Source organism: Ranitomeya imitator, chromosome 8, assembly GCF_032444005.1.
Source record: "Ranitomeya imitator isolate aRanImi1 chromosome 8, aRanImi1.pri, whole genome shotgun sequence".
In the NCBI taxonomy this organism is placed as follows: Eukaryota; Metazoa; Chordata; class Amphibia; order Anura; family Dendrobatidae; genus Ranitomeya; species Ranitomeya imitator.
Window position 1 is genome coordinate 203,944,392 of NC_091289.1, and position 14,857 is coordinate 203,959,248.

Below are 14,857 nucleotides of genomic sequence, written 5' to 3' on the forward strand. Positions count from 1 at the left end.
CCCACCACAGAGCACCGCACGCTGCACCATCTCCCCCTGCTGCAGAGCCGTCTCCTGCTGTAAGTATGTGACCCCCCCCCACCGACAGAGCACCGCACGCTGCACCATCTCCCCCTGCTGCAGAGCCGCCTCCTGCTGTAAGTATGTGACCCCCCACCACAGAGCACCGCACGCTGCACCATCTCCCCCTGCTGCAGAGCCGTCCTCCTGCTGTAAGTATGTGACCCCCCCACCACAGAGCACCGCACGCTGCACCATCTCCCCCTGCTGCAGAGCCGCCTCCTGCTGTAAGTATGTGACCCCCCCACCACAGAGCACCGCACGCTGCACCATCTCCCCCTGCTGCAGAGCCGCCTCCTGCTGTAAGTATGTGACCCCCCCACCACAGAGCACCGCACGCTGCACCATCTCCCCCTGGCTGCACGAGCCGCCTCCTGCTGTAAGTATGTGACCCCCCACCACAGAGCACCGCACGCTGCACCATCTCCCCCTGCTGCAGAGCCGCCTCCTGCTGTAAGTATGTGACCCCCCCACCACAGAGCACCGCACGCTGCACCATCTCCCCCTGCTGCAGAGCCGCCTCCTGCTGTAAGTATGTGACCCCCCCACCACAGAGCACCGCACGCTGCACCATCTCCCCCTGCTGCAGAGCCGCCTCCTGCTGTAAGTATGTGACCCCCCCACCACAGAGCACCGCACGCTGCACCATCTCCCCTGCTGCAGAGCCGCCTCCTGCTGTAAGTATGTGACCCCCCCACCAGAGCACCGCACGCTGCACAATCTCCCCCTGCTGCAGAGCCGCCTCCTGCTGTAAGTATGTGACCCCCCACCACAGAGCACCGCACGCTGCACCATCTCCCCCTGCTGCAGAGCCGCCTCCTGCTGTAAGTATGTGACCCCCCACCACAGAGCACCGCACGCTGCACCATCTCCCCCTGCTGCAGAGCCGCCTCCTGCTGTAAGTATGTGACCCCCCCACCACAGAGCACCGCACGCTGCACCATCTCCCCCTGCTGCAGAGCCGCCTCCTGCTGTAAGTATGTGACCCCCCACCACAGAGCACCGCACGCTGCACCATCTCCCCCTGCTGCAGAGCCGCCTCCTGCTGTAAGTATGTGACCCCCCCACCACAGAGCACCGCACGCTGCACCATCTCCCCCTGCTGCAGAGCCGCCTCCTGCTGTAAGTATGTGACCCCCCACCAGAGCACCGCACGCTGCACGCTCACATCTCCCCCTGCTGCAGAGCCGTCCTCCTGCTGTAAGTATGTGACCCCCCACCACAGAGCACCGCACGCTGCACCATCTCCCCCTGCTGCAGAGCCGCCTCCTGCTGTAAGTATGTGACCCCCCACCAAGAGCACCGCACGCTGCACCATCTCCCCCTGCTGCAGAGCCGCCTCCTGCTGTAAGTATGTGACCCCCCCACCACAGAGCACCGCACGCTGCACCATCTCCCCCTGCTGCAGAGCCGCCTCCTGCTGTAAGTATGTGACCCCCCCACCACAGAGCACCGCACGCTGCACCATCTCCCCCTGCTGCAGAGCCGCCTCCTGCTGTAAGTATGTGACCCCCCCACCACAGAGCACCGCACGCTGCACCATCTCCCCCTGCTGCAGAGCCGCCTCCTGCTGTAAGTATGTGACCCCCCCCACCACAGAGCACCGCACGCTGCACCATCTCCCCCTGCTGCAGAGCCGCCTCCTGCTGTAAGTATGTGACCCCCCACCAGAGCACCGCACGCTGCACCATCTCCCCCTGCTGCAGAGCCGCCTCCTGCTGTAAGTATGTGACCCCCCCACCACAGAGCACCGCACGCTGCACCATCTCCCCCTGCTGCAGAGCCGCCTCCTGCTGTAAGTATGTGACCCCCCACCACAGAGCACCGCACGCTGCACATCTCCCCCTGCTGCAGAGCCGCCTCCTGCTGTAAGTATGTGACCCCCCACCACAGAGCACCGCACGCTGCACCATCTCCCCCTGCTGCAGAGCCGCCTCCTGCTGTAAGTATGTGACCCCCCCACCACAGAGCACCGCACGCTGCACCATCTCCCCTGCTGCAGAGCCGCCTCCTGCTGTAAGTATGTGACCCCCCCACCACAGAGCACCGCACGCTGCACCATCTCCCCCTGCTGCAGAGCCGCCTCCTGCTGTAAGTATGTGACCCCCCCCACCAGAGCACCGCACGCTGCACCCATCTCCCCCTGCTGCAGAGCCGCCTCCTGCTGTAAGTATGTGACCCCCCCACCAAGAGCACCGCACGCTGCACCATCTCCCCCTGCTGCAGAGCCGCCTCCTGCTGTAAGTATGTGACCCCCCCACCACAGAGCACCGCACGCTGCACCATCTCCCCCTGCTGCAGAGCCGCCTCCTGCTGTAAGTATGTGACCCCCCCACCACAGAGCACCGCACGCTGCACCATCTCCCCCCTGCTGCAGAGCCGTCTCCTGCTGTAAGTATGTGACCCCCCCACCACAGAGCACCGCACGCTGCACCATCTCCCCCTGCTGCAGAGCCGCCTCCTGCTGTAAGTATGTGACCCCCCACCACAGAGCACGCACGCTGCACCATCTCCCCCTGCTGCAGAGCCGCCTCCTGCTGTAAGTATGTGACCCCCCCCACCACAGAGCACCGCACGCTGCACCATCTCCCCCTGCTGCAGAGCCGCCTCCTGCTGTAAGTATGTGACCCCCCACCACAGAGCACCGCACGCTGCACCATCTCCCCCTGCTGCAGAGCCGCCTCCTGCTGTAAGTATGTGACCCCCCCACCAGAGCACCGCACGCTGCACCATCTCCCCCTGCTGCAGAGCCGCCTCCTGCTGTAAGTATGTGACCCCCCCACCACAGAGCACCGCACGCTGCACCATCTCCCCCTGCTGCAGAGCCGCCTCCTGCTGTAAGTATGTGACCCCCCACCACAGAGCACCGCACGCTGCACCATCTCCCCCTGCTGCAGAGCCGCCTCCTGCTGTAAGTATGTGACCCCCCACCACAGAGCACCGCACGCTGCACCATCTCCCCTGCTGCAGAGCCGCCTCCTGCTGTAAGTATGTGACCCCCCCACCACAGAGCACCGCACGCTGCACCATCTCCCCCTGCTGCAGAGCCGCCTCCTGCTGTAAGTATGTGACCCCCCACCACAGAGCACCGCACGCTGCACCATCTCCCCCTGCTGCAGAGCCGCCTCCTGCTGTAAGTATGTGACCCCCCACCACAGAGCACCGCACGCTGCACCATCTCCCCTGCTGCAGAGCCGCTTCCTGCTGTAAGTATGTGACCCCCCACCAGAGCACCGCACGCTGCACCATCTCCCCCTGCTGCAGAGCCGCCTCCTGCTGTAAGTATGTGACCCCCCACCACAGAGCACCGCACGCTGCACCATCTCCCCCTGCTGCAGAGCCGCCTCCTGCTGTAAGTATGTGACCCCCCACCACAGAGCACCGCACGCTGCACCATCTCCCCCTGCTGCAGAGCAGGCCTCCTGCTGTAAGTATGTGACCCCCCACCACAGAGCACCGCACGCTGCACCATCTCCCCCTGCTGCAGAGCCGCTTCCTGCTGTAAGTATGTGACCCCCCACCAGAGCACCGCACGCTGCACCATCTCCCCCTGCTGCAGAGCCGCCTCCTGCTGTAAGTATGTGACCCCCCACCACAGAGCACCGCACGCTGCACCATCTCCCCCTGCTGCAGAGCCGCCTTCCTGCTGTAAGTATGTGACCCCCCACCAGAGCACCGCACGCTGCACCATCTCCCCCTGCTGCAGAGCCGCCTCCTGCTGTAAGTATGTGACCCCCCCACCACAGAGCACCGCACGCTGCACCATCTCCCCCTGCTGCAGAGCCGCCTCCTGCTGTAAGTATGTGACCCCCCACCACAGAGCACCGCACGCTGCACCATCTCCCCCTGCTGCAGAGCCGCCTCCTGCTGTAAGTATGTGACCCCCCCCACCAGAGCACCGCACGCTGCACACCATCTCCCCCTGCTGCAGAGCCGCCTCCTGCTGTAAGTATGTGACCCCCCACCCAGAGCACCGCACGCTGCACCATCTCCCCCTGCTGCAGAGCCGCCTCCTGCTGTAAGTATGTGACCCCCCCACCACAGAGCACCGCACGCTGCACCATCTCCCCTGCTGCAGAGCCGCCTCCTGCTGTAAGTATGTGACCCCCCACCACAGAGCACCGCACGCTGCACCATCTCCCCCTGCTGCAGAGCCGCCTCCTGCTGTAAGTATGTGACCCCCCACCACAGAGCACCGCACGCTGCACCATCTCCTCCTGCTGCAGAGCCGCCTCCTGCTGTAAGTATGTGACCCCCCACCACAGAGCACCGCACGCTGCACCATCTCCCCCTGCTGCAGAGCCGCCTCCTGCTGTAAGTATGTGACCCCCCACCACAGAGCACCGCACGCTGCACCATCTCCCCCTGCTGCAGAGCCGCCTCCTGCTGTAAGTATGTGACCCCCCACCACAGAGCACCGCACGCTGCACCATCTCCCCCTGCTGCAGAGCCCGCCTTCCTGCTGTAAGTATGTGACCCCCCACCAGAGCACCGCACGCTGCACCATCTCCCCCTGCTGCAGAGCCGCCTCCTGCTGTAAGTATGTGACCCCCCCACCACAGAGCACCGCACGCTGCACCATCTCCCCCTGCTGCAGAGCCGCCTCCTGCTGTAAGTATGTGACCCCCCACCACAGAGCACCGCACGCTGCACCATCTCCCCCTGCTGCAGAGCAGCCTCCTGCTGTAAGTATGTGACCCCCCACCACAGAGCACCGCACGCTGCACCATCTCCCCCTGCTGCAGAGCCGCTTCCTGCTGTAAGTATGTGACCCCCCACCAGAGCACCGCACGCTGCACCATCTCCCCCTGCTGCAGAGCCGCCTCCTGCTGTAAGTATGTGACCCCCCACCACAGAGCACCGCACGCTGCACCATCTCCCCTGCTGCAGAGCCGCTTCCTGCTGTAAGTATGTGACCCCCCACCAGAGCACCGCACGCTGCACCATCTCCCCCTGCTGCAGAGCCGCCTCCTGCTGTAAGTATGTGACCCCCCCCACCACAGAGCACCGCACGCTGCACCATCTCCCCCTGCTGCAGAGCCGCCTCCTGCTGTAAGTATGTGACCCCCCACCACAGAGCACCGCACGCTGCACCATCTCCCCCTGCTGCAGAGCAGCCTCCTGCTGTGAGTATGTGACCCCCCCACCAGAGCACCGCACGCTGCACCATCTCCCCCTGCTGCAGAGCCGCCTCCTGCTGTAAGTATGTGACCCCCCACCACAGAGCACTGCACGCTGCACCATCTCCCCCTGCTGCAGAGCAGCCTCCTGCTGTGAGTATGTGACCCCCCCACCAGAGCACCGCACGCTGCACCATCTCCCCCTGCTGCAGAGCCGTCTCCTGCTGTAAGTATGTGACCCCCCACCACAGAGCACCGCACGCTGCACCATCTCCCCCTGCTGCAGAGCCGCCTCCTGCTGTAAGTATGTGACCCCCCCACCACAGAGCACCGCACGCTGCACCATCTCCCCCTGCTGCAGAGCCGTCTCCTGCTGTAAGTATGTGACCCCCCACCACAGAGCACCGCACGCTGCACCATCTCCCCCCTGCTACAGAGCCGTCTCCTGCTGTAAGTATGTGACCCCCCCACCACAGAGCACCGCACGCTGCACCATCTCCCCCTGCTGCAGAGCCGCCTCCTGCTGTAAGTATGTGACCCCCCACCCACAGAGCACCGCACGCTGCACCATCTCCCCCTGCTGCAGAGCCGCCTCCTGCTGTAAGTATGTGACCCCCCACCAGAGCACCGCACGCTGCACCATCTCCCCCTGCTGCAGAGCCGCCTCCTGCTGTAAGTATGTGACCCCCCACCAGAGCACCGCACGCTGCACAATCTCCCCCTGCTGCAGAGCCGCCTCCTGCTGTAAGTATGTGACCCCCCACCACAGAGCACCGCACGCTGCACCATCTCCCCCTGCTGCAGAGCCGCCTCCTGCTGTAAGTATGTGACCCCCCCACCACAGAGCACCGCACGCTGCACCATCTCCCCCTGCTGCAGAGCCGCCTCCTGCTGTAAGTATGTGACCCCCCCACCACAGAGCACCGCACGCTGCACCATCTCCCCCTGCTGCAGAGCAGCCTCCTGCTGTAAGTATGTGACCCCCCACCACAGAGCACCGCACGCTGCACCATCTCCCCCTGCTGCAGAGCAGCCTCCTGCTGTAAGTATGTGACCCCCCCACCACAGAGCACCGCACGCTGCACCATCTCCCCCTGCTGCAGAGCCGCCTCCTGCTGTAAGTATGTGACCCCCCCACCAGAGCACCGCACGCTGCACAATCTCCCCCTGCTGCAGAGCCGCCTCCTGCTGTAAGTATGTGACCCCCCACCAGAGCACCGCACGCTGCACAATCTCCCCCTGCTGCAGAGCCGCCTCCTGCTGTAAGTATGTGACCCCCCACCACAGAGCACCGCACGCTGCACCATCTCCCCCTGCTGCAGAGCCGTCTCCTGCTGTAAGTATGTGACCCCCCCACCACAGAGCACCGCACGCTGCACCATCTCCCCCTGCTGCAGAGCCGCCTCCTGCTGTAAGTATGTGACCCCCCCACCAGAGCACCGCACGCTGCACAATCTCCCCCTGCTGCAGAGCCGCCTCCTGCTGTAAGTATGTGACCCCCCCACCACAGAGCACCGCACGCTGCACCATCTCCCCCTGCTGCAGAGCCGTCTCCTGCTCTAAGTATGTGACCCCCCACCAGAGCACCGCACGCTGCACAATCTCCCCCTGCTGCAGAGCCGCCTCCTGCTGTAAGTATGTGACCCCCCCACCACAGAGCACCGCACGCTGCACCATCTCCCCCTGCTGCAGAGCCGTCTCCTGCTGTAAGTATGTGACCCCCCCACCACAGAGCACCGCACGATGCACCATCTCCCCCTGCTGCAGAGCCGCCTCCTGCTGTAAGTATGTGACCCCCCACCACAGAGCACCGCACGCTGCACCATCTCCCCCTGCTGCAGAGCCGCCTCCTGCTGTAAGTATGTGACCCCCCCACCACAGAGCACCGCACGATGCACCATCTCCCCCTGCTGCAGAGCCGCCTCCTGCTGTAAGTATGTGACCCCCCCACCACAGAGCACCGCACGCTGCACCATCTCCCCCTGCTGCAGAGCCGCCTCCTGCTGTAAGTATGTGACCCCCCACCACAGAGCACCGCACGCTGCACCATCTCCCCCTGCTGCAGAGCCGCCTCCTGCTGTAAGTATGTGACCCCCCCACCACAGAGCACCGCACGCTGCACCATCTCCCCCTGCTGCAGAGCCGCCTCCTGCTGTAAGTATGTGACCCCCCCACCACAGAGCACCGCACGATGCACCATCTCCCCCTGCTGCAGAGCCGCCTCCTGCTGTAAGTATATGACCCCCCACCACAGAGCACTGCACGCTGCACCATCTCCCCCTGCTGCAGAGCCGCCTCCTGCTGTAAGTATGTGACCCCCCACCACAGAGCACCGCACGCTGCACCATCTCCCCCTGCTGCAGAGCCGCCTCCTGCTGTAAGTATGTGACCCCCCACCACAGAGCACCGCACGCTGCACCATCTCCCCCTGCTGCAGAGCCGCCTCCTGCTGTAAGTATGTGACCCCCCCACCAGAGCACCGCACGCTGCACCATCTCCCCCTGCTGCAGAGCCGCCTCCTGCTGTAAGTATGTGACCCCCCACCACAGAGCACCGCACGCTGCACCATCTCCCCCTGCTGCAGAGCCGCCTCCTGCTGTAAGTATGTGACCCCCCCACCAGAGCACCGCACGCTGCACCATCTCCCCCTGCTGCAGAGCCGCCTCCTGCTGTAAGTATGTGACCCCCCACCACAGAGCACCGCACGCTGCACCATCTCCCCCTGCTGCAGAGCCGTCTCCTGCTGTAAGTATGTGACCCCCCACCACAGAGCACCGCACGCTGCACCATCTCCCCCTGCTGCAGAGCCGCCTCCTGCTGTAAGTATGTGACCCCCCACCACAGAGCACCGCACGCTGCACCATCTCCCCCTGCTGCAGAGCCGCCTCCTGCTGTAAGTATGTGACCCCCCCCACCACAGAGCACCGCACGCTGCACCATCTCCCCCTGCTGCAGAGCCGCCTCCTGCTGTAAGTATGTGACCCCCCACCAGAGCACCGCACGCTGCACCATCTCCCCCTGCTGCAGAGCCGCCTCCTGCTGTAAGTATGTGACCCCCCACCAGAGCACCGCACGCTGCACCATCTCCCCCTGCTGCAGAGCCGCCTCCTGCTGTAAGTATGTGACCCCCCACCACAGAGCACCGCACGCTGCACCATCTCCTCCTGCTGCAGAGCCGCCTCCTGCTGTAAGTATGTGACCCCCCACCACAGAGCACCGCACGCTGCACCATCTCCCCCTGCTGCAGAGCCGCCTCCTGCTGTAAGTATGTGACCCCCCACCACAGAGCACCGCACGCTGCACCATCTCCTCCTGCTGCAGAGCCGCCTCCTGCTGTAAGTATGTGACCCCCCACCACAGAGCACCGCACGCTGCACCATGTCCCCCTGCTGCAGAGCCGCCTCCTGCTGTAAGTATGTGACCCCCCACCACAGAGCACCGCACGCTGCACCATCTCCCCCTGCTGCAGAGCCGCCTCCTGCTGTAAGTATGTGACCCCCCACCACAGAGCACCGCACGCTGCACCATCTCCCCCTGCTGCAGAGCCGCTTTCTGCTGTAAGTATGTGACCCCCCACCAGAGCACCGCACGCTGCACCATCTCCCCCTGCTGCAGAGCCGCCTCCTGCTGTAAGTATGTGACCCCCCCACCACAGAGCACCGCACGCTGCACCATCTCCCCCTGCTGCAGAGCCGCCTCCTGCTGTAAGTATGTGACCCCCCACCACAGAGCACCGCACGCTGCACCATCTCCCCCTGCTGCAGAGCAGCCTCCTGCTGTAAGTATGTGACCCCCCACCACAGAGCACCGCACGCTGCACCATCTCCCCCTGCTGCAGAGCCGCTTCCTGCTGTAAGTATGTGACCCCCCACCAGAGCACCGCACGCTGCACCATCTCCCCCTGCTGCAGAGCCGCCTCCTGCTGTAAGTATGTGACCCCCCACCACAGAGCACCGCACGCTGCACCATCTCCCCCTGCTGCAGAGCCGCTTCCTGCTGTAAGTATGTGACCCCCCACCAGAGCACCGCACGCTGCACCATCTCCCCCTGCTGCAGAGCCGCCTCCTGCTGTAAGTATGTGACCCCCCCACCACAGAGCACCGCACGCTGCACCATCTCCCCCTGCTGCAGAGCCGCCTCCTGCTGTAAGTATGTGACCCCCCACCACAGAGCACCGCACGCTGCACCATCTCCCCCTGCTGCAGAGCCGCCTCCTGCTGTAAGTATGTGACCCCCCACCAGAGCACCGCACGCTGCACCATCTCCCCCTGCTGCAGAGCCGCCTCCTGCTGTAAGTATGTGACCCCCCACCAGAGCACCGCACGCTGCACCATCTCCCCCTGCTGCAGAGCCGCCTCCTGCTGTAAGTATGTGACCCCCCACCACAGAGCACCGCACGCTGCACCATCTCCTCCTGCTGCAGAGCCGCCTCCTGCTGTAAGTATGTGACCCCCCACCACAGAGCACCGCACGCTGCACCATCTCCCCCTGCTGCAGAGCCGCCTCCTGCTGTAAGTATGTGACCCCCCACCACAGAGCACCGCACGCTGCACCATCTCCTCCTGCTGCAGAGCCGCCTCCTGCTGTAAGTATGTGACCCCCCACCACAGAGCACCGCACGCTGCACCATGTCCCCCTGCTGCAGAGCCGCCTCCTGCTGTAAGTATGTGACCCCCCACCACAGAGCACCGCACGCTGCACCATCTCCCCCTGCTGCAGAGCCGCCTCCTGCTGTAAGTATGTGACCCCCCACCACAGAGCACCGCACGCTGCACCATCTCCCCCTGCTGCAGAGCCGCTTTCTGCTGTAAGTATGTGACCCCCCACCAGAGCACCGCACGCTGCACCATCTCCCCCTGCTGCAGAGCCGCCTCCTGCTGTAAGTATGTGACCCCCCCACCACAGAGCACCGCACGCTGCACCATCTCCCCCTGCTGCAGAGCCGCCTCCTGCTGTAAGTATGTGACCCCCCACCACAGAGCACCGCACGCTGCACCATCTCCCCCTGCTGCAGAGCAGCCTCCTGCTGTAAGTATGTGACCCCCCACCACAGAGCACCGCACGCTGCACCATCTCCCCCTGCTGCAGAGCCGCTTCCTGCTGTAAGTATGTGACCCCCCACCAGAGCACCGCACGCTGCACCATCTCCCCCTGCTGCAGAGCCGCCTCCTGCTGTAAGTATGTGACCCCCCACCACAGAGCACCGCACGCTGCACCATCTCCCCCTGCTGCAGAGCCGCTTCCTGCTGTAAGTATGTGACCCCCCACCAGAGCACCGCACGCTGCACCATCTCCCCCTGCTGCAGAGCCGCCTCCTGCTGTAAGTATGTGACCCCCCCACCACAGAGCACCGCACGCTGCACCATCTCCCCCTGCTGCAGAGCCGCCTCCTGCTGTAAGTATGTGACCCCCCACCACAGAGCACCGCACGCTGCACCATCTCCCCCTGCTGCAGAGCCGCTTCCTGCTGTAAGTATGTGACCCCCCCACCAGAGCACCGCACGCTGCACCATCTCCCCCTGCTGCAGAGCCGCCTCCTGCTGTAAGTATGTGACCCCCCCCACCACAGAGCACCGCACGCTGCACCATCTCCCCCTGCTGCAGAGCCGCCTCCTGCTGTAAGTATGTGACCCCCCACCACAGAGCCTGCACGCTGCACCATCTCCCCCTGCTGCAGAGCAGCCTCCTGCTGTAAGTATGTGACCCCCCCCACCACAGAGCACCGCACGCTGCACCATCTCCCCCTGCTGCAGAGCCGCCTCCTGCTGTAAGTATGTGACCCCCCCCACCACAGAGCACCGCACGCTGCACCATCTCCCCCTGCTGCAGAGCCGCCTCCTGCTGTAAGTATGTGACCCCCCACCACAGAGCACCGCACGCTGCACCATCTCCCCCTGCTGCAGAGCCGCCTCCTGCTGTAAGTATGTGACCCCCCACCACAGAGCACCGCACGCTGCACCATCTCCCCCTGCTGCAGAGCCGTCTCCTGCTGTAAGTATGTGACCCCCCCACCACAGAGCACCGCACGCTGCACCATCTCCCCCTGCTGCAGAGCCGTCTCCTGCTTTAAGTATGTGACCCCCCCACCACAGAGCACCGCACGCTGCACCATCTCCCCCTGCTGCAGAGCCGCCTCCTGCTGTAAGTATGTGACCCCCCCACCAGAGCACCGCACGCTGCACCATCTCCCCCTGCTGCAGAGCCGCCTCCTGCTGTAAGTATGTGACCCCCCACCACAGAGCACCGCACGCTGCACCATCTCCCCCTGCTGCAGAGCCGCCTCCTGCTGTAAGTATGTGACCCCCCCACCACAGAGCACCGCACGCTGCACCATCTCCCCCTGCTGCAGAGTCGCCTCCTGCTGTAAGTATGTGACCCCCCACCACAGAGCACCGCACGCTGCACCATCTCCCCCTGCTGCAGAGCCGCCTCCTGCTGTAAGTATGTGACCCCCCCACCAGAGCACCGCACGCTGCACCATCTCCCCCTGCTGCAGAGCCGCCTCCTGCTGTAAGTATGTGACCCCCCACCACAGAGCACTGCACGCTGCACCATCTCCCCCTGCTGCAGAGCCGCCTCCTGCTGTAAGTATGTGACCCCCCCACCACAGAGCACCGCACGCTGCACCATCTCCCCCTGCTGCAGAGCCGCCTCCTGCTGTAAGTATGTGACCCCCCCCACCACAGAGCACCGCACGCTGCACCATCTCCCCCTGCTGCAGAGCCGCCTCCTGCTGTAAGTATGTGACCCCCCACCACAGAGCACCGCACGATGCACCAAAGCTGACTTTCTTGTCTTTGCATTTCCCCAGATCTGGCCTGCGGGCAGCGGCACCGGGCGGCAATGTTGTCTATTCCACCTGCACACTGTCGGCGCTGCAGAATGAGTGCGTAGTGGAGCAGGTGCTGGGACTCGCCGCATCCGAATACGGCATCCGCGCTGAGGTCTGCGATCTGCGCTGCTTCCGGGAAATCTTCAGAAAGACATTTCATTTTCATCTGGATGCTCGACTGGGAGAACTGGTCCTGCCGCATCTGACCGCCAACCACGGCCCCCTGTACCTGTGCAAGCTGCGAAGGGTGAACTGAGACCACCATTACTGTACATACAGTCATAAAGGGTCACGGAGGCCGATAACAGTGAGAGCTTGGAGGTCTGTTATCAAATAAAACTACTTCACGTGACACTAACTGTGATACATTACAAATAAAACAACAGAACAAGAGAACAAAGCTCCAATCAGACGACAACAAAAATCACAAAGAAATAAACCGGAAATGGAACCAAAATGGAGAAAGTTCATGACCTACAAATCCGGGACGAGAAAGAAAACAATCCAATAAAATAAAACTAAAAGACAACAAAATGAATACCCCCGTAAAATTATAAATAATAAATCGTATAAAATCATGTAAGACCCCCGGCCCAACTTCATTCATACTATATACAACCCCAACTACATTCACACCGTCCAATATACAATATTATATACAATATATCTACTATATAATTGTATAAGGGTCACTTCCGTCTGTCTTTCTGTCCCGGATATTCATTGGTCGCGGCCTCTGTCTGTCATGGAAAGTCGTTGATTGGTCATGGTAAAACGCCCACGACCAATCAGCGACGGGCACAGTCTGCCGGCAACATGGCCGCTCCTTCCACCCCGCAGTCAGCGCCCGCTCCATCCATACTCCCCTCCAGTCAGCGCTCACACAGGGTTAATGGCAGCGCTATTGAACGCGGTGTAACGCACTCCATTAACGCTGCTATTAACCCTGTGTGACCAACTTTTTACTATTGATGCAGCCTATGCAGCATCAATAGTAAAAAGATCTAATGTTAAAAAAAAAAAAAAAATCATCATATACTCACATTCCGGCGCCATTCCGGCTCCACGCGACGCTCCGGTTATTCTCACCCTCCGACGTGCGCAGTGTCCTCGGCAGTGCAAGCGGCAGGCTCCGGTGCCAAGGATGCTATGTGACAAGGACCTTCCATGACGTCACGGTCATGTGACCGCGACATCACAGGTCCTGCGCTCATCCAACCCTGGGACCGGAAGCTGCCGCCTGCACCGCACACAGGTGCCAGGACTACAAGGGGCCCTCAGAGGGTGAGTAGATGTTTATTTTTTAACCTGTTACATACGTGGCTGGGCAATATACTACGTGGCTGGGCAATATACTACGTGGCTGGGCAATATACTATGTGGCTGGGCAATATACTACGTGACTGGGCAATATACTACGTGGTTGGGCAATATTCTACGTGGCTGGGCAATATTCTACGTGGCTGGGCAATATACTACGTGACTGGACAATATACTACGTGACTGGGCAATATACTACGTGGTTGGGCAATATACTACGTGGCTGGGGAATATACTACATGGCTGTGCAATATACTATGTGACTGGGCAATATACTACGTGGCTGGGCAATATACTACGTGGGCTGTGCTCTATACTATGTGGCTGGGCAATATACTATGTGACTGGGCAATATACTTCATCACTGGCAATATACTACGTGGCTGGGCAATATACTACGTGGGCTGTGCTCTATACTATGTGGCTGGGCAATATACTATGTGACTGGGCAATATACTTCATCACTGGCAATATACTACGTGGCTGGGCAATATACTACGTGGGCTGTGCTCTATACTATGTGGCTGGGCAATATACTATGTGACTGGGCAATATACTTCATCACTGGCAATATACTACGTGACTGGGCAATATACTTCATCACTGGCAATATACTACGTGACTGGGCAATATACTTCATCACTGGCAATATACTACGTGGCTGGGCAATATACTTCATCACTGGCAATATACTACGTGACTGGGCAATATACTACGAGGCTGGGCAATATACTACGTGGTTGGGCAATATACTACGTGACTGGGCAATATACTATGTGGCTGGGCAATATACTACGTGACTGGGCAATATACTATGTGGCTGGGCAATATACTACGTGACTGGGCAATATATTACGTGACTGGGCAATATACTAGGTGGCTGGGCAATATACTACGTGACTGGGCAATATACTACGTGGCTGGGCAATATACTACGTGGCTGGGCAATATACTACGTGGCTGGGCAATATACTACGTGACTGGGCAATATACTACGTGGCTGGGCAATATACTACGTGGCTGGGCAATATACTACGTGGCTGGGCAATATACTACGTGACTGGGCAATATACTACGTGGCTGGGCAATATACTACGTGGCTGGGCAATATACTACGTGGCTGGGCAATATACTACGTGGTTGGGCAATATACTACGTGGCTGGGGAATATACTACATGGCTGTGCAATATACTATGTGACTGGGCAATATACTACGTGGGCTGTGCTCTATACTATGTGGCTGGGCAATATACTATGTGACTGGGCAATATACTACGTGACTGGGCAATATACTACGTGACTGGGCAATATACTACGTGGCTGGGCAATATACTATGTGACTGGGCAATATACTACGTGACTGGGCAATATACTATGTGAATGGGCAATATACTACGTGGGCTGTGCTCTATACTATGTGGCTGGGCAATATACTATGTGGCTGGGCAATATACTACGTGGTTGGGCAATATACTACGTGGTTGGGCAATATACTATGTGGTTGGGCAATATACTATGTGAATG

At 61.2% G+C, this 14,857-nt stretch overlaps 1 protein-coding gene across 1 annotated transcript in view; it reads left to right on the forward strand.

Moving 5' to 3' along the window:
• Positions 1-12,590, forward strand: part of NSUN4 (NOP2/Sun RNA methyltransferase 4) — a 75,030-nt gene extending 62,440 nt beyond the window's left edge. The window contains exon 6 of the mRNA XM_069735883.1: positions 11,992-12,590. Within this exon, the coding sequence (XP_069591984.1) occupies positions 11,992-12,268 (277 nt within the window). The 3' untranslated portion in view covers positions 12,269-12,590. The remainder of the gene's footprint in view (positions 1-11,991) is intronic.
• The last annotated feature ends 2,267 nt before the right edge of the window (positions 12,591-14,857 follow it).